Below are 27927 nucleotides of genomic sequence, written 5' to 3'. Positions count from 1 at the left end.
ACCTCCAAATTCATGCAGGCTAAGGAGTTTCCAAATGAACTTTCCATGAAGTGCTGACCTTCCAAATTATTCACAGCCATCTCCCATCTAATTAGATAAACCTCTGTGTTGCAAAGTTATTCTAAACCCACACCAGCCTTCATTTCTATGACTTTCTGGGATGATAAGGAGACAAAACAGACAGCCTATTCACAAAAGAAATATAAAATATATATATAAGAAATATAAGTCACATATTCAATTGTACTATACACAGCCCATTCCTTTACAAGTGAAGAAAATGAATGGCACAGAAAGATCCTGACAATATTCTTTGAGACATGAAAGTTTATTTTAAATTACTCTTTTTTAGTTCAAAAGTGGCACACACTTTTGGTACACAAAATGAAAGAAATATATTAGGCTCTATCGCCATAGTAACCAGCACAGCCTTAATGGAGACTCAATATCACCTTCAGTATATATACTACAGAGGGACATGCTTACAATGAACAACTTGCCCCACAACTGATGGAAAAAAAAACAGATTTCCAAAAAAAGGGACATGAGTTTGAATTGTCACATCAAAGTACAATCATCAGGTGTGAAAAGTTTGGTTAAAGTTCAATTTTGCAAACAATATTTGCAACCTTTGCAAAAATTTAAGGAAATGTACTAGGAAATTAAAGGGTAACATTGAAAGTAATGAATCACAACTATGGCTCTGTGTGGGCACTTTCTTACTTTTGCAGTTTTGTGTTAGCATATATCAGGAAACACCCCTTGGTGAAAATTTTCTAGCTGTAAGCAGTATGAGGAAGTTCTTCATTGAGCATGTCCATCACATGTGATAATCATGGTTTGGTTTACAAGTCTCCTTTAAATAGCAATATAAAGCACCTGAGATTTATCAATGATGAGAAATATTTTACCAATCTCTGCCAAAAAAAATCTTTCTCAAACTGAACATTTTTTTTTTTTTTTTTAAATAAGCCATCACTTTGGGATAAGGTCTGTAATTCTCACAGTCAATACAGCTGAATGCCCTACCAGTAATATCACCATGATGGTATGTAAAATGATTCTACAAAAAAAAAAAAAAAAAAAGTCTCCAAAAGGAAAAGGAAAACTTAAGAAAAAGCTTAAAAAATTTGATTGTCAAGGAGAAAATTAAAAAATATTAAAACTTTGGGAGAATACCAATATATGCAGTTGTACAGAACCCTAAACTCGAGATTCTTTTCGTTGAAACAACAATAACATACAAAGAGGCCCATCTATACCTGCTAAAATCAATTTATATTCCATTTGAAAACAATGTGTACATTTTTTTTTTTACATTTTTCCTTTCTTTGATGATGAAATGACAAACTTTCCTCATTTGTGCTTAATACCATTATTTTTATATTTGTTATAATTGTTTTTAAGATCCCATCTCTGTAATGGTCTTCTAATAGGTTTAGCTGACTTATAATATGTCAATCCAGTTTTCCATCAATCCGTTGAAGATTTCACAAAAACAAAATAAGGGACCGCTGACAAAAAAATCAACTTGAGTTTTATGGACAATAATGCAAGATTTCACCCGGCAGAATTTTGAAGAGGTAAAAATGCCCACAAGTGGTTCTTTAAACGTCATCAGTATTGGTCCAAATATGCTGGAATGTCCGTCAATGGTCACCCATGCTCAACATTCAACAACATTCTAATAGTAGTTAAACCCACAGTGCTGAGGCATTTTTTAATTACCTATGTTAACAACTCTAAATGTCTGGAGATAATTTGGAAACTATCAGGACCTTTAGAAAAGTACTTTTGAGAACTTGTAGCAAATTAGTAGCATGCATGCTTAAAATTTGGAACCCAATAATGATGACCTTTAGTACATTGTATCAGGCAAGACTAGTCCTCTTTATGTTTAGTAATAAATACAGCAGCCATTATATTAAGTACAAACATATGTTTGCCTAATATTGTATTTAAACTTTTACTCTGAACTATGACGACCACAAATGTATGTATTTAGATCCTCCTGCAAGCAGGAACTCGCGGAGAAGCCTTGTTGGCTTATAAAGTCGCAAGCTGAACGAAGTCAGTCTCTTAGATTCATATTTAAAGTCCATGATTATTGATTGTCAATTGTCAACAACTCTGTAACTGAACGACATACATTAATCTTGGAGTGACTCGAACCGGGGACCTTATGATTGGAAGGCACCGGCATTAACCTTTGAGCTAATACCTAACACAAATATGACAGTGTTGTTGGAAATTTGCCCTGTAAGTTGCAGTGTTTGGTAGCCGTTAAAGATGTTGTTATGACCTTAGGCCATAGTACTACATCCAGCGAATAGGAGTGCCTATGATAGTGGAACAATAAGTGTATAGCCTATATGTCACCAAATAACACTTGAGATATAGTGACTGCAATGTTTCAAATTAATATCAGAGACATTACAGCCTTGTTCATTCAAACCCACATATTAAAAACTTTAATATCTACAATTATGCTTTTAAATATTACACGCCATCAAATTTAACAATTTAATTAACGTAATTAAATATTAATTTATAACCAACTGAAAACTTTTGATGTTACATATTTTCCAAAAGAGTACCAAATATTACATTGCATAGCTAATATATATCTCAATCGGTGGTCACATCTAAGGAGAGATCTTTTCCTTCCTTTCATTTACAGATGTGAACCTTTTGTAATCACAATATATATATAGGAAACATTCACCAGTTTAAACTGTATATAATCAAAATTAACAAGTTTGACAAGCAACCATAAAATTGATTTACAAAATAATCCTGCACAGTTTGATATTCAATTTCGCTGATGACTGTAAAATACAAACCGGAGCTAAGGAATAATTTACAACAGTAGAAGATATCAACACAGTCTTATACGATCTGCCTAAATGAGTAATGTACTCCCTTGTTGATTACTCTGTAAGAATTTAGAAAAAGTTCATTTTTATCATAACTAAAATAAGTTTGCACATTTAAATGTCAAAACCTTTAAAAGTTTAAAATCGTTGTCAGTCAAAGGATCCCATGGAATAACAAATTTGCAGTTAAACATAAAACCGGAAGATTTAAGAATGGAAGAAAGAAACAATAACAGAAATACCTATTTATGAGATGGAGGCATGAACTTAAGTCATCCATATACTGGTAATATTAACCATATCTTGTTCAATGAGATGAGAACAGAACCATTTAACTGCCTTTAAACATGAATTTTATAAAAATGTTAAGTATTAAGTCATATCTTTAAATAGCTAATGTGTGGCAAAAATGCAGCAGTAAGACATGGTTTTCTACTTACTGTAGTCAATCCAGGCAATTCTATTCAAAGAAGTATATTTGCATTTCACTCTGCAATTAATTCAATCCAAACAAAATGAAAAAAAAAAAGAGGTTTCCTTTCGATCAAAAAAATAGTGTAATTGGCTTTCCAGTTGGCCTTGTCTGAATCCATGGTTGGTATCAAAGTATGTGAGTCTAGACGTTATACTCAATTCTGAGAAATGTTTCTCAGTAAAAGTCATCATTCTCATGTCCGACACTTAATACTCAGTTGTATTGCTAAATATGAGGCCAAATAACAAGGGAATACTCAAAATACAAATTTTTACATTGTGAAACATGAAGGTACTCAATGTCAATAAATTATGGACCATTTTTACAATAACTTACCGTGACTTTTTGATGAATATTTACAGATGGAAGGGGTACAGCAAGTCCCCAAATATCTTTGAAAGTTATAGACACAGGCATAGAGTATATTTCCATACCATGGAATAATTTATCAGGTATCACCACCATCACTATCACGTAGCAAAATGCTATACAAAATAGTCAAGTTGCTATACAAGTGTTAAGATAAACTTTATAGCAGTTTGTCTTCACAGGAACCATAGTATTCACTGATAGGGAACAACTTCAGAGCATTCGAAAATTGCCAAACAAAATTTGTCTGCATACATCTAAGATAAGGCTACAAATTTTACTGTAAATTTTTTCTTTTAATTTATTTGTTAGATTAAAGTCATTACCATAAGTACAAGATTTAACTTCTCCCAGAACATTCAAATAATATCGATGAATGGAAAAGAGGGAATCAGATGAGAAATGCAACATCACAAAAGCTATATTTGTATGAGAAGTTGAATAGTTTTATATCTATACCAAGACCAAATGAGATGTTCATTGAGTATCGGTTCAGATCAAATTAATCAGAGGCATAGCCATAAGTGGGTTCATTTAAGGTCCTTTGAACCCCCCCCCCCCCCCCCAAGAGTTGGTTCTGACATTTGAGCCATCGATCACAACTGTCAATCAGGTAAGGAAGCCATTTACAGAGTTTTGAATGTTTTTTTTTTTTATTTATATTTTATTTATGTGGCTTTGTGTCAAGTGCAGTTTTAATGAAGTAAGAGTGCAGGGCCCCAGTTCGCACTCTCGAACTGGGGCCTGAAACCGAAATTAATCCCTTGTTGAAGATTGCACATAACAGTAAATGAATAATTTTCAAATTTGAATAACAGCTACACTTAAATACCCAATTAAACTGAAGCAGCAAATCTCATTGTAATTGACTTGTATTGTTATATGTTAGTACAGTGGAGGCTTTACTTAATATGTATATATGTTCAATAATTGAGTTAGTGTCCCTTTTCTGCAATCTCTTTCTGTAATATTTTCGTTAATGCCAAAGATATGCCTTTGCCTTTCTTCCCAAAATAACGATATCTGCTAGAAAGGCCAACACCGGTCACAGATATTTAAACTTTGATATTTATATACAGACATTCTTAAAATAGTTGAATTCAAAGTTTTGAGCACTTTTTGATGGTAATACAGTGAGCTTAAAAGATAAATGTACATTGTTAATCTGGAATGCCCAACAATTTTTATCATGTTAAAGGGAATAAATTATCTGGTTTCGCATTGCAAAATGCTATGCAAACCGAGCAGAATTTCCACACAAGTGCAAAGACTTATAGCAGTTTTTGTACAAAGGAACCATAGTAGACTATATCTTATATGAGACAAGTAACAGAGCCATACAAACAGCTATTTATTCCTCGGTTTACCTAAAGCATCTTTCAATTTTGATCATGTTACACATTGTATACGGTACAGAAGATTTTTAACTGTCACCAAAAATCACTACACAAACATTGCTCAAATTTTCCCAAAGTATGAGTAAATAAATTATAGACTGAATATCTTAATGATTCAAAGGATGAAAAATTCCTGTCCGATTGTCGGTGAAAAAATTGCAAGAGGTGACCATAATTGGTCATTCCTTGTCATTCTAGCATATTTTGGGGCAATAACGACCATCGAACGATTCCCAATTTGCATCTGATTGCTCCTAGGTGACAACGGTAAGCACGTTTAAGATTTGGACCATTTGAGGTTATTTTACATTAAGTTCAATGAATAATTTATATCTTAACTTTTAACAATTATTGAAAGAGTAAATTGTGGTATCTTATCATATAATATATAATACCAATAGTTGAAGTGTTCCAAACTATTTTAACTAGATCTCAATATGATTTTTTTATTAAAATTGAAATGTTACATCTCCAAATTTGAAATCTTAACTTACAAACGTATACACCAATTGAGTAAATGCCGTCACAGTATGACTCAGTTGTCGTAGCCCATTCATTCAAGATTTAGGAAATCAGCTAAAAATCATAGTTATAGGCTTAATATAGCCACTGTGGAGTTCTCATCTTCAAACAGAGGACTAATTTTTTCTTCTTTTATCTTCATATTTTTCTAAACCTCATTTCTATTTTATAAAATCACTGGCAATGGTTAGATAAGTATGCTTATATTTTGTAAGTTATGAAGTGCTGGTATTGCAGTTTTAATTCTGGCACTATTAACTTTCACTTATTCTATGTTTTGTAATAAATGAATGGCTGAACAAGTTTCAAGGTTACCCTATCCTTTGTAACAAATAGTTAGCAACTTAGCACACATTTTCTTCTTCAAAGTTTTTATTACACAACTTCTTTTTTAATTTGATAACACCTTCACTTTCATTACACAAAACTGATATCACACTGTAAATTTTCTCATGCTCCATCTCGCCAACAACCAACAAAGTCTTGTGTGGAAGTCAATGGAATGTTTAGTTCCACCTCCCTGCCTCGGCTCTGGCGATGATCACTGAGACAATGTCACTGACACAATATCTTCTCCCTTCATGATACACAGCTATGGTGAATTGAAAGCGCTGTGTTTGGTTCTAGTTGTTAGAGTTATCAGTAAAAGTTTTCAACAAAGGGATGCAGGACTTTTAGGTGTTCCTTGTTTGCATTCGAAATATTGGCAAGAAGAAATAAGTATTTAAAACTAATAGTACGGCCTCTTATTTTTTCTTTTCTTTTTAAATTACATGCTGCCTCTTTACCTTCCCATTGCATAAAAGCTAACAATCTGTGAATATATATATGATTCTCACTGCCCTTACACACTGGCAAGATTATGATAGGTTCAAGTCTAGAAAACTCATTTTACTAATTATGTTTCTTTTTTCTAGTGTATGAAGCTGCTTAAGAACATTCCCTACCCCTCCCATTCTCCCATATATGTACTATTAGCTCTCTGGATGTATTAACCTCAATTTAAATGTTGTACAGGAGAATTGTGTAAATATGCCTGTACATACTGTAGCAGTATATATGCAAAATGTGTAACAGCTGGTAAAAAAAAGAAGTGTTACCATAGTGACTGAACAAATCTTTCGTTGCTATAATGCCCAACTGGTCATGGCTAATTGGCAAGGACCATCCCACTTTCACAACAGAAAAACTTGAACAAACGGAAAAGAAACTTTAAGTAATAGATATATGGAATAAGTTTTGTAATGTAACTTATATTTTTGTCCAGAGTGTAGACAGACATGGATAAATATTTGACAATGTAAACCATGAACTCTGCATTGACGTAATAAATAAATTGTCATAAATATTAATTTAAAAAAAGTCAGAAGAAAATAGCTCATTTGCCATGAGATCAGACATAATTCCTTCTTTCCCATTCTGAGCAAAAATGGTCTTGGTCAGACTTTATTAGCCTCTTCCCTTTTTCTTGTTTTTTTGCACTTTCCCCTTCCCCTCTCATCCATGGCTTTAAGTTAAAACGACACCAAATTGCCTGGGTTGGACAAGCTCTTTCATATATATCCAAAGATATTTTTAACTCACCATGTAGATATCCTTAACGATATCCAATGAACTGTATATTTTGTGTGTTTGACAGACACTATCATATTTTCCAAATCTCATGCATTCCCCCCCCCCCCCTCCCCCACACCATTTTTTTTTGTGTTGAGGTTCATACAATTTATACAACATACAGTTCACTTACAAATTGTTTGACATTCTGAAAAATCACCTTAGTATTCATCATTTTGGTTTCTCTTCCTCAACAATTTTTTTGTCACTTTTGATATCGGCGACCAATTAATTAATGTGGGCAAACTAAAGGACGTGTAGAATCCAAAGGAACCAAATTCTATGCGTTTCAAGTTTAGAAAGTGTTAAACATTCTTTCATTACTCAATGTAGAAACTTGCAATAAACCCTACTTTACAGACTACATGAATTACGGTACGCACCCAAGGCACGTAGAATTAAGAACACGTAGAACATGTAACAGAGCGAAAGTTAGAAAATTTTTAGAAAATGATCCACAAAATACGGCAAATGGAGTTCAAGATTTGTTGACAGTCCATTTGGGTAAGTTTGTGCATTAAATGTCAATCACACCTGAAGGTTCCTACACAGAACGAATTTGAAAAAGGCATTCTCAACCGCCCACTGGCTCATATTCTAAGCATCTTTTGAATGAATAATGAAACATTTCCCTCCAGAGAGAGGTACATTCTTTTATTACTGTACGTCAAAACACTCCAGCAAGATTAACTACCCAACCTTGTCTTCAAAAGGTCGTGACTGCTGAATATTGCTGGTTTCCACTCAATGGCTAAACTAATAAATCTAATCTGAAGTTCTTCTCTGTTGACAAACAATATGTGTTGTAAACCAGCAACATTATTCTTTCCATTTTTCCCTCTCACAGTATGAGAATATTCCTTATAGACTAGTTCACACAGGATTTTTGTTAAACTCTAAACACAGGGAGACTGAAGTTTATAGCAAATTGGAAGGTTATTTAATTAATTAATTAATTAATTAATTATCATGAGAAAAGTCTGTGATGTTAACCCTTGTAAACATCATAAATTCCTGGTGTATATCAAGCAATTTGTTTCTGGGAACAGACTGATTAGACAGACTTCCTTACAAACAGACTTCATGTAAGACAGACTTCCTTACAGACAAACAGAATTACAGAGTACCGATTCCTGTTGACCTAGCCTGAATGAATCCCAAATGCCTAGGAAACATTTTATTCCAAATACCCAGTTGTTGGGGAACCTTTATTAAATATCCTTAACAGCAATTCAGTCAAATTTACAATTTATGTGTCAAATTGAAAGCAAACACATCACCATTGTACTCCCATCCATAAATATGCCTTCACACAAAAAATGTCAGCCTACAGTATACAATACATTTTTTGTCACTAATGTGCCTCAAAATAATGCATTTTACCTTTTTTCTTTTACTTTTTTTTCTCTTTACTGATTTTGTAGTTTTGTATGCACGCAACTCTTGCTACATTATGAATTGAACAAATGAAATGTGGCATTTCTTTATTTTCTGTATAGTTGATCAGAGGCTCCCCAAGACTTCAAATGGAAAGTTGTTCTGCTTCACTGGGAGTGACTTTTACCGGCGCCTCACCTGACCAAATGTTGCATTGCAATTCGACTAGATTATGCGGGGAACATTAAAATTTAGGGAATGTCTCAAACATTTAATGCCACATAGCTTTCTGTGATACTTCTTCAAAAATATAGAGAGACATTTCTCTCGACAAAAAAGGGATAATAAAATTAAAAGACTATCTATTTTTCCGATCTAGGTCATTTGTATAATATCACTTTTTTCATATTTTTTTCCCCTAAATTTTTTAATTTCAAAATAGTGAAAGATGACAAATCTTGCCAACCAGTTCCATGTTGGCTTTTGTTTTATCGTCTTAAATATGATTGGTTTCTGCAGTGTAATATACATTAAAGCCACATAGCCTTTTTGTGATCATTTTTGTAAAAGGAGAAGTGATTTCCCTTCTCAATATTCAAACATTTATAATAATAACACCTGAATTCACAAAGTGAAGAAAAAAAATATTGAACTTTGCAATAAATTTTAACAATATCTTCTCCCAAATGTAATTTGTATAGTATCAACTTCCATTTTTTTCTTTTCTTTTTTTCTTTCTTTCAGTTTTTACATTTCAAAATAGAAATAGAAGACAACCCAATTCCATCTGGGCTTTATTTTTTTTTTTTTTTATCTTCTTCTTCTTCCTAAATACGAATGATTTCTGCGGTGTAGCTTTTAGCCATCTGTTTTGTAAGAGGAGATGTTCTTCTTATAGAATATTCAATGTTCAATAACCCCATCACAAAGTGCAAAAAAATGACGTGTTTGGAGCAAAATGTTAACAAAATGGTTTTCCATTTACCACACATCATTTTAACGTTACCATTCCTTCACTTTTTTCAAAAAATTTCAAAAAGGAGGACAAACTCTACCAACCCAATCCCTTCTGGGTTTTAGTTTTTACCTTATTCCTCTTAAATATGAATAATTTCCACAATGTCCAACATCAACCCACATAGCTTTTTGTAAGCGAGATGTTCTTTCTTCACAATATGGAAACATTTATGTTAAATAATCCCTTCACAAGTGGAAAAAAAATACAACTTTGGAGTAAAATGTTAACACATTATGGTTTGTCCATTTACCACAAGTGATTTCTAACGATACCTCTCATTTCTCCATTTTTCTTTTCTTTCTTTTTTTTCTTGTACTTAATTTTCTTGTTCAATATAAAAATAGAAAAAGAAGACAAACCCCTACCGACTCAATTCCATCTTGACAGGAATCAAGTTTTATCATCTTCTTAAATACAACATAATCCTTTCACCAGAAAGAAAGAACTTTACTTTCTGGTAACTTTTCAAAGCTCCACAGATTGCCCACCAACAACATATCCATGTCACCAGTCATTCTCCAATTTTGACAGAACTGGACGTTTCATCTCTTACCACGAAAGAGAAATAAAGCCTTACACACAAATACTCCGATAAGACGCCAACCGAAGCTTCCCACCTTTGTGACCCCTGGTCTGACCCCAAAACTGATGTCACATGGCACTGCCCTGGTCATCTTTTAAACTTGAGTGGCTTTAAAGAATGAATATTCACCAAAGCTTGATGCAAGTTTATAAACGCAACCTACTTATGGATCTTATGAAGCAATAAAGTGAAAGTAAACATGATTGAATGGTTCATGAAAAAAACCCACATATTTCTGCCAAACACGCACAACCCACACACAGTACAATAGCATTGTTGCTACATTTGCATTCAAAACACTGACCGAATGTTTCAAGCAGCCTGCAAATTTAACAATCGTCCTCAACTTAGTTGTAAACACTATGTTCTGGTGTGTTTGAGTGCAGTGTGCTGTAGAGGTATCTTCACTGCTCAACTGACTCCAGTATTTTGAAATTCTGTTACTTCTAAAGAAAGAAAACTTATCGTAACTTTTTAAACAAAAGACACAGAGGAAGCTACAATGCTGATTGAGAGGTTCAAGGCCAGCCTTAGCCAGTTTAAACCTCATGTGTATGATTTTTAACTTCTGCCACATGTAAAACAAAATCATGTACCCTTCATATAAAGTAACAACTCATTCTTTTTTCTTTTTTTGTTTCGGTTATTTTCATGACAGTAAGACATAGCATTTCTAAATGTTATTATCTCTTTACGCATTAAAATTTCAGAGATAGACAATGGATAAATTCAGTCCCTTTGGCGTAATCTCCACCCTGATGTCGAACTGAAACAGTGGTGCCAGCAATTTGCCATCTTGTAGTTGTCTTCATCACAGATGCATCCTTTTCGGCAGAAAGAAAACCCACCCATACTTCTTGCCTTCCGAGCTGGTCGGTGTGTCACGTCTCGGGTGAACTGTTTGGTGGAAAGACTAATACGTGGTCCACGATGGGCGTTGGTGATGAACGGGCCTCGTAGGAATGTGGAAAACTGTCCACTGAACCTGGACTAGAACTCAGAGGTTCTATAACAGTTGTACCATAACTATCTGCAAAAAAACATAATGACGTAGCATAATGAATGCCTAAAACATTTTCTGCGAATTTGTACATTCAAGTTATCTTCCACAATATACCCCAGTTATGGTATATGAGACACTACTCATTTACTTTATGGACTCGCTTACCTCCTCCCCCCACCCCACCCCCTTGATCTTCAACAACATTGTACAAAATTAATATACTATTTACCAGCTCAAAGGACCGCACTACTATGAAGTAATAAAAGTACCTCTAGCCTCCTCCCCTCCCCACACCCCCTCCCCACACTTCCAGACCCCATAACCCCAATTGTGAATTTGGTATGATGATTATATAACTTCATTAATATGTTAATGCACTCATGCTGAGTCTAGGGCTCAGTCAATAAACCTTTACAACATTCCATATCTTACAAATAAAATCGTGATAACAGGACCTCAAGTTCTCCAACCCATCCCACCCCCACCACTGACCCACCCACATAAACCTGCTGATGACATTTGTATGATAATTATCTGACATCATTTATATGTTGAAACACTCAGGGCGATGCAATTAACCTAATGTAATTAATCTAACGTAATTAATCTCCACAATTTAGTACCATGTCTTACACGGTACTTCTACTTCTTTCTCACCACTCTTCAAAAAATTTGACTTTCACCGCCAAATAGGCAATGCAATGCACTTTCATTTTCTGTTCTCCACAAAACCATAAACTTTTTCTATGAATTAATCCCTCCCTATGTCAAAGACTGAAACTTTACTTGCACTCTCGTGATTACAGAAATCATCGTCTGTGATGTTTAAAAGGAAGGATATATTGCCACACCTTCATTGGCATAGAGAGAAAGAAGACAAAATCTTTTCAAATTACAATGAAAGTATTAACAGGATGACGATTCAAACTTCTTCTATGCTCGAGGCAGACTTTTTTAGCTTCATCGAAACAATAAAGATATTTCTTTGCATGGAAACTTGTGCCTCTACTTATGTTTGAGTCAGCATGCAACAGCATGAGTACCAGTACAGTCTCCTTGGCATTAGTGCCAGTACGTGTACAAACGGTCTCAGCAGGCATAAAGTACTTAATATTGCACCTATACTGAATACAAAGTATGAGTACAAACCTATGAGTACAGGTAACTATGTTAGAATATGTTAGAGTCAAACTCACATACGTGTATAAACACACAAGTACAAACAGCATGAGTACACGTAGAGTCTCCTTTGCATGAGTACCAGTACGTGTACAAACAGTCTCGGCTGGAGTAGAGAGTACTTAATATTGCACCTATACTGAATACAAAGTATGAGTACAAACCTATGAGTACAGGTAACTATGTTAGAATATGTTAGAGTCAAACTCACATACGTGTATAAACACACAAGTACAAACAGCATGAGTACACGTAGAGTCTCCTTTGCATGAGTACCAGTACGTGTACAAACAGTCTCGGCTGGAGTAGAGTACTTAATATTCCACCTATACTGAATACAAAGTATGAGTACAAACCTATGAGTACAGGTAACTATGTTAGAATATGTTAGAGTCAAACTCACATACGTGTATAAACACACAAGTACAAACAGCATGAGTACACGTAGAGTCTCCTTTGCATGAGTACCAGTACATGTACAAACAGTCTCAGCTGGAGTAGAGTACTTAATATTCCACCTATACTGAGTACAGGTATGAGTACAAAAACCTATGAGTACAAGTATGAGTACAGGTAGGGACTTACTACAAGTCTCATTAATGATAAAATATATCATAGCAAATGTAGTTCACAAGCTTTGACTAATCAAAGTTCCATTTCAAATAATGAAGTAAAATGTGTAAAACATTTCAACTTTTGAATCTTCTAAGCAAATTGTGTTTAAGCTGACCACTGTCTCAAACATTTACGTGACCGTGTGACGATCCTATACTTACCAGAATGTATTCTTTCTCGTTGATCTTCGTATACAGACTCGGACATGGCCTCTGCGAGAGTCTGCTTCAGGTGTTCTTCCATGTTGGAATTAAGTCTCTGGAAGGTCATGTTGTCCGGGCAACTTCCGCAGCTTACTTCAAGTAGATTTGCCGTTTGGTCAAAAGAGCCTGCATTTTGAGAAGGTAAATAAACAGCTACATATTATTTAATATATAGTAATGCCTCCATTTCTTAATGTGACTACCACAACCCCCTCTCCCCTCCCCAAGTTCATCCAACTATTAGGAAGTTAAAATTCAAGCACTTAAGCTGGCTATAAATCTGACCGCAAGTACTGCATAGGATATGGGCAGGTCATTCCTTTGGAGACGAAGTAAAGTTAGATGACATGTAACTGAAGAGATGTTGGAGATCTCAATTTCAGTATATAAGGGGTTTGAAGTATATCACGGATAAACATTTCAAATTTAAATTCAACGAAACAACTGCTTTTGAACTGAAAGCAAAACCCACTTGCCATAATACACTACAGCAAAGCAAGGCCTTTGAAGTATATATTTTGTTTGAGAATGACCTGTATCATTCCGACTAGATTGATTCTACAGGAGGTTTTACCATTTGTCACATTGAATTAAAGAAGAAAGGTCAAAGATGGTTTTTCCCCTCTCTTGCCCTCAAATCTTTGAAGCGTTTCTCACGACTACTTAGATTCACTTTAAATTTAACAACTGTCTATGGAATGAAAGCAAAATCACTTGGCATTAAAAACATCTATAAACTTCCTGTCCATTTTGTTTCTGCTTGATGAACTGAAAAGCAACAAAATCTTTCTGTTTCTTCTCTTAAGTTTATTCTTTCTCTCCTTCTGTCTTCTGATATTGTCCAAGAAAGAAAAGAAAAAGAAATTTCTACATATACACACATATCTCTGTATACACATATAGACGTGTATACGTTTAAGTATATGTATGCGTATACTTGTATACGAAAACGTGTATACTGAGTATACGTATAAGTATGTGTATGCGTATACTTGTATACGAATACGTGTATACTGAGTATACGTATAAGTATGTGTATGCGTATACTTGTATACGAATACGTGTATACGTATGTGTATACGTATACTAGCTCTGTATACGTATATATGTGCATGTATATTCATTCAAATGTCCATGTGGTGGAAGCAAAAATACCTCCAATATTTAACAGAAACAGGAAATATATTTACGTGAACATATTTACATAATCACATATTTATATGAACCCTTTTATTATATTCCATTGCAGTGTATGAAACAAGAGAAAAATAAAATCCTGAAAAGCCGACAGGTTAAATAGTTCCTTGCCATAATCTCTATGGGAACATTGAATGATAACACTGCTCATATGATATTTTCAAACTTTCACAATATTGGCAGCAAGGTTGTTGCACCAATGTGGACGACAATTGAGTATAAACGTCGCTTGAGCTTTACATTTGGTGTGATATTGTTACAGGGTTTTCTGACTTTGCCCTCTTTTGACCTTAAAATTATGGATTGTTAAAATTTAGAAAGGGTTGAGGATTGTCAGTGAAATACTGCTTATTACCATTTGTGTGTTTCGGGGAAATGTTTTTGGGCTTCTTTTCTAAATTGTTTGAAACTACAAATATCACTGTAATGATAGTTACCAGAGCCATATTCAATACAGGCTGTTGCAGTGGACGATGACCCTTCACCCCAGGTCTGAGCTCTGACTAGCTCAGCTCTTCCAGGTCGAGGTGTGTTCAGAGGTTCTGACCTTTGTGGCTGTAAACTGAAGGTAAATATATGAAGATGTTTACAGTAGCAACTTTACTTTGTTCTAACCCATCCTCATGGCATTTTGCAATTTCAATCCCTAAATGTTATGGTTTTGAGAAATTAAAATATGAAGTTGATGAAAAGTGACCTTCAAGCAAATAGGTGTGATGTCATAGATGGAGATGGACAGAGACATTTCTTAATTTTTCCCTCAAGTAACTTCAGTGAGTAGGCTTACAGTAACTTCTTTATTTTAATTACTGTTAATTTTTTTTTCTTTCAAGTAAATGTCTTTGTGGACCTACTTTAGAGATTTGAAGTCCAGTTCGTCGGTAGATACATCGACCGTTCTGCCGCCCTCATGCGAGTCGTCTAACAAAGCTGAAGATGAGGATGAGAGAACGGTGGCGCTTGATGGCTGAGAGAAAGGCTTGAAGATGAACTGAGGACCCATCCACAGGCGACGATGAGGCCCAGCGTGTGAGTCCATCTCAACCTTGGTTTTAAAGAAGAGGGAACATGTTTTATTTACAGAAGTCAACAAAGGCAATTGAACAAATACATGTCAAAAATAGAGACTTTCACAAAGTCAAAACGAGGTAGGGAGGACTGGGAGAAAATAAGGGGAGGGGTGATAGAGAGAGTGATGAGGAGGAAGTACAGAAAGGATTCAGGAGGTATTTTCAAAAATTGTGAAATCTTAGTTTACCAGTGGTACCTTTGCTGTTAATGCTATATACCCTGGTAAGTATGTCAAATACACATAATAGTAATAATATTAATAATTAACAGCAGTTATTTTTACGACGCTTAAGCAACCACAAATGTGGGAGAAACCTTGTAACTTATAAAACTTATAAATATCACATACCAGGGATAACCAGGGTTCATCAAAGTCACTGCTCTTTTTGTTCAACCCAAGGCTACTGCTACGAGAAAGAGAATTGCACAAACCTGACGAGAGAAAATAAATATAGATGAAAGAAAATAACAAAGAGAAAGATTTGAACGTTTTGTTGCAAAATGCAGATTAAAATATGAAGAGCAGTTGCCTTTAGTGCACATCCCCTTCTTATTGCTTTACTTTCTACACCAACACAGCTTACTTTCAGCATGAAAATATGAAATAGCAACAACAAAATTAAGCACCCAATCAGATCATGTCAATGCTTACTTGTCAAAATAGCACAACTTTGAAACAATGATATCAAGAGAACTTACTATTGCTGGTGTGAGGGTCAGGTTGGTATTTGTCTGAGAGGAGCATCAGGAGATTACCGGATGAGAGAGGCGGAGGAAATTCAGGCCAGCTGCATCCCCTAGAGCATAAAACAAAATTGAAAATCAGTGAGTGGTTTATTTTTTAACCTATAAAATGTATGTTTTTAAACTTTAAAATATTAGAAGCAGTTGATGCAGTTGGCAGCCCCCAAAGCTGTCTCTAATAACAGAAACTGATTGTTAATTTTTTGACTGTTTTTTTTGACAGGATGTCATGTACTTGAAAAGTTGAAAGTCTCATCCGTTCCACTTTCTGAGTTTGTATCATCTGATGTGAAAATTTCCACACATTTACTTTGCCTCTGACAAGATACAGCAGAGCAACGGTTAAAGGCAATTACAAGTTACACAACAGTGCCAATATGACAGTATAAACTTAGAGTACAGGCCAATAACAGATCACAGTACTGTACTGAACTGTATGTACCCTTCCAAATAACAATTCAGTTTAAAAGAAAAGTACCAGCCTATTTTAAAGTACCACATTATTACAATACAGTATTGTACCACATTACAATATGGTACAGTACCAAAGTAAAATACAGCGCCACAAGTACAGGACAATACAGTACTGCATTACAATACAATACAACATTACAATATGGTACAGTACCACAATACAATACTGCATTACAATACAGTACTGCATTACAATACAGTACATTACAATATGGTATGGTACCACAAAACAGTACTGCATTACGATACAGTACATTACAATATGGTATGGTACCACAATACCGTACTGCATGAATATACAGTACTGTATGACAATACAGCACTGCATTACAATACAGTACATTACAATATAGTAGTACCACAATACAGTACCGCATTACAATACAGTACAACATTACAATATAGTAGTACCACAATACAGTACTGCATTACAATACAATACAACATTACAATATGGTACAGTACCACAATACAATACTGCATTACAATACAGTACTGCATTACAATACAGTTCAGTACAACTTTACAATATAGTAGTACCACAAAACAGTACTGCATTACGATACAGTACATTACAATATGGTATGGTACCACAATACCGTACTGCATGAATATACAGTACTGTATGACAATACAGCACTGCATTACAATACAGTACAACATTACAATATAGTAGTACCACAATACAGTACCGCATTACAATACAGTACAAGATTACAATATAGTAGTACCACAATACAGTACCGCATTACAATACAGTACAAGATTACAATATAGTAGTACCACAGTACCACAATACTGCATTACAATACAGTACAACATTACAATATAGTAGTACCACAATACAGTACTGCATTACAATACAGTACAACATTACAATATAGTAGTACCACAATACAGTACTGCATTACAATACAGTGCAACATTACAATACAGTACGGTACTGCCTACAATTCAGGACAGTTTACCTTTGCAAGAACCACTGAGCATGTATAGAAGTAACCAGTTCTATGTCCTTGTCTTCAGGTTTCTTAGTAACTGTATTCGTCACCGGTGGTCTGGGCTCCAGAATCTGTTCCACTAGAGTACCATGGCAGTTCATAATGAAGAGGGATACTGCAGCAGTATGCTTGTCTGAATTAAACATGAATATGGGTGAAGAGGGATTATGAAAGAGAGGACATACCTGGACCGAACAGAGGGAGGATGGGGTTCATTTGGTGGAATCGTAAGTGTAAGGGTAGTACAACAAAATGGTATGTGTGCAAACCTCCTGTACAACGCCCTAACCTGCTTTGATAAAACTAAGCATCAAGTAGCTGTATTCATGTTCCAATCCTGCCACAATTAATTACCAAATTCACTGCCCGATTTGTTTGCTCCTCGTAGTAATTGTTACTACACCAGAGATAGTTCTGATTACACAATCTCTTTCTATAGACTCGCAATGAGCCAGCATAACATAAGATATTTAGGACCGTTCACCTGGAATGTTCTCCCAGATTCGATCAAAACTTCTCCCTCCCTTCTAAGCATACAAAACATATGGTATGTGTGTACCAAAACTGTTTACAGCTTTTAATAAAGGGCACAGATCTACAATAGGGGAACATTGGTGTCATAAATATAGGTATGGTATAAATACTCCAATAGACTATGTATTTGCATGATACAGTAGGGAATCCATTCAAGTAGACGAACAGTGCTGAGGCTACAGCCTAGACTAGAGACATTTCAATGGTAACGAATGTCAAATTTCTTGGCAAATGATATACTGGCCGTTACAATATACAAGTCACCACACCACTACCACCTATTCACATTGTGAATTTTAGTGAAGATTACCTTTCCCGGCCTTGGAGCCTCCATATTGGAATGTACGAGCTTTAGAGAAGCAGGTTGCTATACAAGTCTGGTCTCCTATTGCAATCTGGTGCTGAGGGCTCTTGGCCCTGGCCGGACTCCCTGTCATGGTGCTGGCCACTGCACTCATGGACCCAAGTATACTGGGCTGCTTGATCTGGACCAAAGGTGTCACCGTGGTAGGGAGGGGGAACGGAGCTATACGTGGGTTACCCAAGGCTGTGTTTCCAGCGGATGAGGGATTAGCCTCAGCCCCATAGAATCCTACAGAGATCAACAAACAGGATCAGCGATAAAGAATGTTATCAAGGAGACATGAATTTGAGACATGATAACAGAAAATTTAGAAAAAGCAAAAAGATTACTTTCAAACCTCTACCACTGATTTGATGCAGAGCTCCGCACCCAACATTCTCACACCATACTGACTATATAGAAATATATTTGCATAAAATATTCATGGTTTGTGTTTTACATAAGACAATTAAAGAAACTATACAGAAAAGAAGCATCCCTTGATGGACACTAGGTTTTTTATGGAAAGACAATCCTGCTTTCGGTCTGAGTCACAGCCAGAACAACATTGTGAACACAAATGTTCCGAAACAAAACAATTATATCATATCGGGAAAATATTCCAAAAAGCAGTCCATTATTTCTTGAAGTTGTTGTGTAAATAGTGATTCTAGCATTTTGGAGGCCACTGTGAATTTCCATGTTGTTGAGCTTTGGATTACAACTTAATCAATTTTTGTTATTATGTAATAAACTTTTGAAAGATAAAAAAGGTCATAGATTAATGGAAAGGTAAACTGAGCTAAACAGACAGACAACTCCTTTAGAATAGTAACAACAATGGTGACCTCTGACCTGAAGTTGGGCTCTCTGACAGGCCTTGGACTGGGCTCCATCTCCCTGTTGCCTCTAGTTCCTCCAGACCAGCACTTCTTCTGAATTTACTCTCCTTGTTGACAATCTGGGGTGAAGCATGGGTCCTTCCACCAACTGGTCCTATAGCAACAATCACATTATAAAGGTCATTATACTTTCTAGTCTGTGCGACCAAGTATATTTACAGCTAGTATGTGTAAAGGTTTGACCCTACATAACCCTTGCTTACAAGTTGATAAGTATGAGAAGTACACTTTTGATCATATCTTTTCTTTTAAGTAAATGAAATGTGAATGTGTGATCCTTGTGACTTTCTCAGTTACAAGTTCATCTCATTACTGCCCACTTTCATGAAAAAGTTTAATCAGCAAGAAAGTAACTTTATTTGCTGATGAGAAATGACAATTAGCATTGGTTGTACCTTCTATCCAAAAAGATAGATCTAAAGACATTGAGAAAAGGACAGATTGAACCATCCAATAATGGAACCATCCAAGATCTAAATTGAGGAAACAAAATATGGCATTCTTTCCAAAGTAACATGTACTTCAGAATACAGGACAGATGAGAGGCTTAAGGCACCATTTTAAGAACAGGCTAATACTCTGTAATGATGGAAGCTTATTTTCCTCACCTCCGTAAGGTGTGATTGGGAACACATGAGTGGTTTCCCTCATGGTACTGACTGCGACCCACCTACTATCAGAATAAAATGATACGTCTTGAACCTGAAAATAAAACATACATTGAAGATTCTTTGGGTATAATTTAGTGTTCAAATGTTGTGTAGCAGTTCTGAAGGGTCTGAACTTGCTCTCTTATTAAATACTAGTGTTACACTGTACAAAAACTATAGATACATCTTAGCAGTGGTATAGTGTTTCACCATTTTGCATAGCAGTTTGCAATTCGATACTGGATAAATTATTACCTGTAAACAAAACCAAAATGTATAGAGAAACATACACAAGAAATAGAAGAGTAAAAGAGCATACATGTACTTAAAGTCTCAGTACTTGTTTGCCAAATTTAAACTTCAACCTTTCCAGTTTACTGCACTTAAAGCTCAGTTAAAATGCAATTTTCATATCAATATTCATTACTTTTATTGTGTTATCTGTCGTTGACCATTTTGAGCTGAATAAAGTTCGCCAAATCTTTTAACGAGTTTGTAGAATCTACAAACTTTAAAAACTTTACAAATTTGCAAGCCCTTCCCAACAGATCATGTGCAAATCAAATCTATCTGTTCGGTTTGAGACTACTTTCACTTTCATGGCTAGCCTGTCTTAGGTCCCTTCTCTTGAATAGTATCTTTCTGTCAGTCTTACCGATGTAGCTTGCGAAATTGTGTCATTTCCTTCCATTGCAAGGAATAAATTTACAATAGGTACCACAAAGATATTGACACATAATATACTCACTTTGGCTTGTGTGTCTCCCCTGTAGAGTATGTACAAATGATGAACCGCCCCAGCCCCTGGTGAGGACGGATGACTCACTATACTAAATACATGAAAAAAGTGACCCTGTGACCCTGCTGTGAATAGCAACGAGCCGCTGGGGTCAAAGGACAATGATGATATAGATTCTCCGATGTAGGCCTGAAAGTGGGCGATGATGCCTTCTCCAGATTTGGTTTCAGTGACATTGAACTGAAAGAAAGAAATGTTGTAAAAAGTTTGAAAAGTGTAGGGAGTTTATATCAAAAAATAATATCAAGGAAAATGAAGACTTCACAATAAAGTGAGCTGAGAAGTTGTCGGAGAGGGAACAAAGAATCAATTACTCTATTCTAAAAGGTAAGATTTGTCATTATATATGTCAATGATTGAGCAAGATAGAAAACCACAGTCGGTCACTAGTTGTATATTTCCTTGCTATAATGCACTTACTTAACATTCGTAGAAAATCCTGCTGACCTCAAAAAGACTATGATCTTCTTTCCTGGGGAAAACTGCAGATGTTGTATTGCTTATAGAAATTTTCTTTCAATTTGATGTGTACATCTATGGGCTTCAAACTTCCATGCTTTCCTTTCAAATTTATCTGAGGTCTCCTAACTAATTTTCCAAGTTTTTTCTCCTCTTCCTATTTTTCTTTACAACTTCCCTTTTCTACATGGTCATCTTTAATTACTCTGTAGTCATCTAGTTGTATTCCTTTAGCAAAGGCGATTAAATGATAAGAAATTTGACAAGAGCCCCTGAAGGGATCTGAAGTCTCACCTCATCATTCACCGCCTCCGTATCGATGATGGTTACAACACCAGGCGTTCCCATCTGGAGAGAGTTGACGGGACCATCGGGGTGAATTTCTCCCCTCGGAGGGGAGTTAGACAATCTGGACGAGGCGTACTTCCCAACAGTTTCTGTAAAAGCGGAGAGCCCCTTGCCGATTGCCTTTGGAGGGAAATGTCAACAAAAAGGTTGAAATATTTGTATCATGACTGTATTTTCACAGTTAAGTTTCTATACTTCCTCTACTGGAAGCTGTTACATACTTGTAATACTTTGTGCAATGTCTTCTCTCTTTTTTTTTTTGGTGCCTTGATACAAGCAAAACAAGGACAAATTGGACATTAAAATGGATTAAAAACCAAATTATTTTACCTTGGCAGCATGTATGACAGTAGCTTTATAAGACTGCACACTATCCCTGGCAACTCCACCATTAGAAACATGTGACTGGATCAGCTGTGAGTGAAATCAAAATGACATCAGATACACACAGTAAAAACAACTATTTTCACACATATGCATTCCATGGTATTATTACATTTGTCATGAAATCTGGATTATACCATCGAAACTGTTTTTCTTTCAAAACGCCAACATGAGGAACGTAGCTGTTAGAGGGTGGAAAAGAAGGAGACAGGGTGCAGGGAGGGGGGGGGGGGGGGAGTGACCACCAGTTTACTTTGTTAATCCTTGTTAGTTACATCATACATGAGACAAAGTGTTCATCACTGTAAGCTGGGATATAAGGCAAGTCCACAAGAAAGAAACCCAGGTATTTAACCAGAAAGCGGTTAGCTTTGTGATACCTTGCCATACAATTTGCCCAAATTTCAAAATGTGGCCTTTGACCTCTACCAGTTTCAAAAGGATGCTTGCACTCACCAAGTTGGATCTACATACTAAGTAATAAGTTCAAGAAAGATGTACTTCTTGAGTTATTGTGTGTACAAGATTTTCATACTTTCATTTAAATGTTGACCGCAAATGACCATTGACCTCCCCAATTTTCAATAGGGGTATTGTACTCAACAAGCTGAATATCATGCTTACCATGTATGAAGTTCAGCAAAGATGTATTTTTGAGTTATCGTCTTCACAAATTGTTCAGACTTTGACCTCTCTTGACCCAAAAGACCAATGAACTTCACAGAAAAGAATAAGGTCCTTGTACTCAATAAGATGAGTTACCCTGTTTAGAAACAAGTGTCACTACATTTATACACACACACTCTCTCACAGACACCACATCACCATCGCATAGACTATTCCTTTTGCCTCTGGCAAGGAAATGAAAATAAAAACATTTGTCTTACGTTTCTGTCAGCGTACGCCAACCATCTTGTACCCAAGGCAAGAGGGTTGATGTTGGGAGGTTCTGCAACGTAGCAGGTGGTGATGCAGAACTTGCTCTCAAACGTTGTTGTGTCAAACGCTGCAACTTTCTCCCTCAATGCCACAATGAACAATCTAGATTCGGGTGAAATGATACAGAATAACAGTCCCATTCAATTGCTTAGCGTTTCGACACTGTGTCGTGTTTGTTTATTCTTCACAGCTTTATCAAGATTTCCATTACTTTAAAATATGGATTTTTTTCTTCTCTTTCAATGTTCCCAATGAACTTGTGATTTTGAAAGCTGAAAGAAACCCAGAATTCTGCTATAAAACATTTGTGTTGTGTATAAAGCATTTGTGTTGAAGTTGACAAATCTTCAAGAATCTATCCGTACTAAAGTGCAACAACTATGTAGTTTATCAGACTGAGTACTAGTCATTTTCAAATAATTGGCAGAATGACCACAAGTTGGACAATTTCTAACTCTGTGTGTTATGAATAGTAGGTATAGAAGAGTGTCTTGACGTCAGTATGGCAACATCGTGAAACTTACCTCTCGTTGCAATGAAGATCACAGACGGGTGTTTTGAAGGATATGGAGTGAACCTGCTCGCCTGTTCTTAGCGATACCAGGGAGACTGAACAGTACAATTGTCCAATTCTGTACGAGAAAATAGAAAAATCCCACAACATTAGGATTTAGAATTATGGCATACAGTGTGATATGTTACAAGATGATAATAGTCATGCTAAATTTATGCATGCAAATAGATTTTTTTTTGATAAGTTGGTAAAATCATTTTGGGTCAAATTGGAGAGGATGGAAGAATGGGGAGAGGGGAAGGATGGAGAGAGAGGAAGGATGGGGAGATGATTAAGAGGAGAATGCTTTATTTCAAGAAACCAGATGAATCATAGTGATGAGAATAGCCCAGGAATAATTCAGTTGACAGGAAAAAGATGATGTATTCTCCTCTCAAAATTAACAGAAACACATGCTAGAAAGGAACAGTGACAGTAATTAAGGAAATACAGGCGTATGGCTTATAACATGTTTGATTGGATCTCAAGTCTACTACACACTGCCCGACTGAATGTTACCCGACTCAACTGTGTTGAAAATCATTGATAGCCATGCAGTGTGTTTAAGTATGTTGAAGTCTATGGCTGATGATGATATAGCCAGTTTCGCCCTCAGTCAGGGAAACTCAACCAATTTCCTGACTGGAGGTCGGCAGTTTAGTTCCCCAAAAAACTGATTACTGCTGAGGTTTCAAGAACCTATCACATGGAAATCATTTTGGATGGGACCTGAAAAAACACTGGTTTTTCACAATCATCAGTTTTTCCTTGGTGGGGGGGGGGGATGGTGAATTGTAGGACTAAATTGTTTTTGACAACTATCCAAAACTAGTTCAGTTGGGGCAGTGGACAACTGGCTTCAGGAAAAGCTAATTGGGATGCAGGATCACCTTATGTTGTGAGTTATAAAACCATGTTGTTCTTGATGGAAGCCAAGGGTCAATAGAAGTCAAAAGTAACAACAACTTTTCCACTGGAAAAACTGGCATGGGATAAAACAAAATTTCTACTTGGTAACCATTCAATCAACCACCACACACATGGGCACACATTAATCTTGAGATGCACTTGTTAAACATTTAGCACTACCCTTTTCATTTTGTAAAGACAGCTCGCTAATATAAACAACCTGCTGTCCAAGTATGATTTTGACACACCAACGACGATGACATATTTTTGGTGTGTTTTTTACTGATTGAGCACATCAATGTGTAATGGATTTTTGAACTGCTTCACCTTGACTTCAATTTGCTAGCAAGATGAAAGATGCTATAATAATTTTTTTTCAATTGCTTTCTGGTGATGGTCTTCAGTTTTTTTGTCAGCATGCTAATTTAATGCGCATTTTCTGTGTGACCATGACGTGTGTTTTTTCTCGTATTTGAACGAAATGCATACAAACTGGCTTACCCAACTCCGTCAACCAGGGCAACTAATGGGCGTTTATTGCTGAAAATATCTGCTCTGCTGTCCTGTGGAGGTGGGAGGTAACGGAAGAGGCGCACAGGTCCTCGTCTAAAAGAAAGCACTTCATTGGCATCTCCATTAGGCTGTCAATAGTAAAGTTTAATAACAAGTTACACAGAAATACAACTAAATGTATGGGGAAAAAAACAAAAGAGTTAATATGAACCAATTTGTACTTTATTTTACTATACTCAATGTTGTCTTCAAGCATTTTCCCACATGGGTGATGACAGGTAGAGTGATTTTAAGAAACTGTTTGGTACCCTACCTTTGAGGTGAGAAGTGTTCCTCTGGGCCTTGTAGAAGATTGAGGACACCTGATCAATGGGAAACAAGGCTTACCATAAAACTGCACAGCACAGAAATATATGCAACTATAGCTGAAAGTTCTGAATTTTTAAGTGAACTTACTAGAAGAGACCATATTTGAATGCCATTAGCATATCCTAAGACCAGGAAAAGAGGCGGATCTGTGTACTGCTGAGAAAACTGAGGATGATGAACAAGATCTGGAAAGAAACAGACAAAACTAAATCCAAACCTTCCATTTCTTCCTTTTTTTTCCTTTTTTTTTTTGGGGGGGGGGGGGGAGTGTGATTCAGATTCCAATCACAGGGAATTCCAAACAAGACAAATAAACAAAATTCCACATTTAACATAAAAAATGACCAATCTGACTTAAAGAGGCTTTCATGTGAAGCCAACTGAAGTATCACATATTAATGCTAACAAAATTCAATGAAGATTATAATGCTGCTCATATCATGTCACCACTGAATTGCATAACAGATAAGATCATTCCTCCTACCCTTCTCCCAAGCAATCCCCCTCCCATGCAAGTCAAGATTCAAGCTGCTAACCGACCTTTTGTGTCTATGTTCTCAAATTTGACCCAGAGTATCTTGTCCTTGTCCTCGTTCTTTGTTCCACTGTAGGCGTCATGCAAGAAATCCACAACTGAGGCCACATAGGACTTGTTACTGTAAAACAATTGACAGTCAGAGATATAGGCAAATAGCGGAGGTCGTGTACTGTAGCGCAGCCCTATATGTGCTACCTTATGCACAAGAAACTTAACAGGCCTAGATTTGAAGCCAATAATTTTCATGCACTTTAATGAGTAATTAAGAACTTTATTTCTATAATACAAACATCTTTAATGTTGTTCTCCAAAGACAAGAGAACAGACACTGTACCCAAAGATATTATCCTCAGATATGCTAGGAAGTCAAACAAAGATCACTCACAATTCACAAACCTTGCACCCTCTCCAAAACATACAGCACACTTTACAGACATTTTACTGTTACTATAAACTTTCAATACCTAGGAGTACTCTGGAAGGCAAGAACCTCTAAGAGAGCACTCTTGAATAGTCTTAACGAGTTTCAACACTTTAACTAACATGTCAAAGTTATATGAAGTACCTAAAGTACGACACTGTAAATATGTGCAGTATGTTGTTTGTTATTGAGTTATGCCACGAAAGGTTTTCAGACCTCAGGTTTCAAAATTTTAGCCAATTCCTATATATACAAATGTGTTAAATACATCATTTGGAAGCTCACATGAAATTCAACTCTTTTCTCTCTCTCTGATTCTGAATACATTGGTGACATTCTTTATCCTCTTATTCAGAAGATCACACAAACTTGAGTACAATGCTAAACATGTTCCTTTTCTCCAGATGGCCGCCTAAATAGTATATATGCTTTATCCTAAGCCAAGCACACTTAGCCAACAATCAACACCAGTGCAATACTTATGAAACAAATGATTACATTAGCAACCAACATTTAGATAACTAAGCACCAATGCAATGCTAAATATAAACAAACAATAAGGAAAGTAAGGCAGAGCATCACCTTACTTTTACCAATAATTGGGTGAATACCTCCAACCTGTCATTCATGCAATATATCGTTATACATTAAATTAATGTCATACAATTTGGCCTAGGCCCTAGGCTAGTTAAGTAATCAATAGCAAGGATGCCAAGTGCAAAGCAGTTGACGTGTGCCATAATTATGTCAGCCATTCAAAAATACTGAAAATCATTAAAAATAATGATACGTCTATATTCAGTCATTAGTAGGCTATTCCACTTTTACCGAGGCAATACGAGCACTATCCAACACAAAGGAACGGAAACGGTTAGGCTCAGTGAGCCAAACCTAACTTAGTTAGACTGTGTTAGTATCACATTTAGGCCTAACAGCTACGCATTCCTAATTATGAAACGAATTTGGCCTAGCCTATGTCGAGTATTCTGAAAACACTTAAATTAATTTAAAGTATTACGACTCCTAAGTTACCTCACTGCCTGCGGTTTTACTACAGAACTGCAGCTCGATCGGGTCGATCTCCTCTTGTCTTGTATAGACATATCAGCTGACATTTGGTGATCAGTCAGCTGTTGTCATTGCACAATAAAACACATCCAAACGCCTTGCTAAGAAATTTGTTGATAGGGCTTAGGCCCCTTGTTGTTGTGCGCTAGATAGTCGGCGATATTCGTCAACCATTAAAAGCAAACATTCAACACAATTACTGTTCGAGAAATCATCAAACGGTCACAAGCATAAACACACGGGAACTTCAAAAGTGTCCTGGTCTTGTTGAGACAATTATTTTCATTGTCCAGCGAGAAAAGGAAAATTACGACTAAGAATCGACGTCGTCAGAGATATGCTGTAATACTCTGAGATATACAGTGTTTTCCTTAGTATGCTAATTTGGATCGTTGCCAATTTACAACGATATTGCGGTGTCATTTCTTACGTTAGATGTTATTGATGTATTTTATTGTTTTGAAATGTTTTAAATTTTAA

General features: G+C 36.0%; 1 protein-coding gene across 1 annotated transcript; it reads right to left on the bottom strand.

Moving 5' to 3' along the window:
* Positions 1 to 309: 309 nt before the first annotated feature.
* Positions 310 to 27829, bottom strand: LOC139981691 (BCAS3 microtubule associated cell migration factor-like). The gene is made up of 19 exons (XM_071994294.1): positions 27412 to 27829; positions 25961 to 26076; positions 25508 to 25605; positions 25040 to 25179; positions 23601 to 23708; positions 23025 to 23178; positions 22084 to 22167; positions 21700 to 21873; positions 20896 to 21126; positions 20106 to 20199; positions 19451 to 19591; positions 18563 to 18844; positions 17686 to 17851; positions 16199 to 16296; positions 15849 to 15931; positions 15283 to 15473; positions 14866 to 14990; positions 13190 to 13357; positions 310 to 11261 (listed from the first exon to the last, which is right to left on the bottom strand). Exons 1-19 carry the CDS (start codon positions 27492 to 27494, stop codon positions 11113 to 11115), a joined length of 2685 nt encoding a protein of 894 aa, XP_071850395.1. The 5' UTR covers positions 27495 to 27829; the 3' UTR covers positions 310 to 11112.
* Positions 27830 to 27927: the final 98 nt, after the last annotated feature.

The sequence above is a fragment of the Apostichopus japonicus genome, chromosome 15, assembly GCF_037975245.1.
Source record: "Apostichopus japonicus isolate 1M-3 chromosome 15, ASM3797524v1, whole genome shotgun sequence".
Taxonomy (NCBI): Eukaryota; Metazoa; Echinodermata; class Holothuroidea; order Aspidochirotida; family Stichopodidae; genus Apostichopus; species Apostichopus japonicus.
This window is presented reverse-complemented; position numbering and strand designations above follow the sequence as displayed.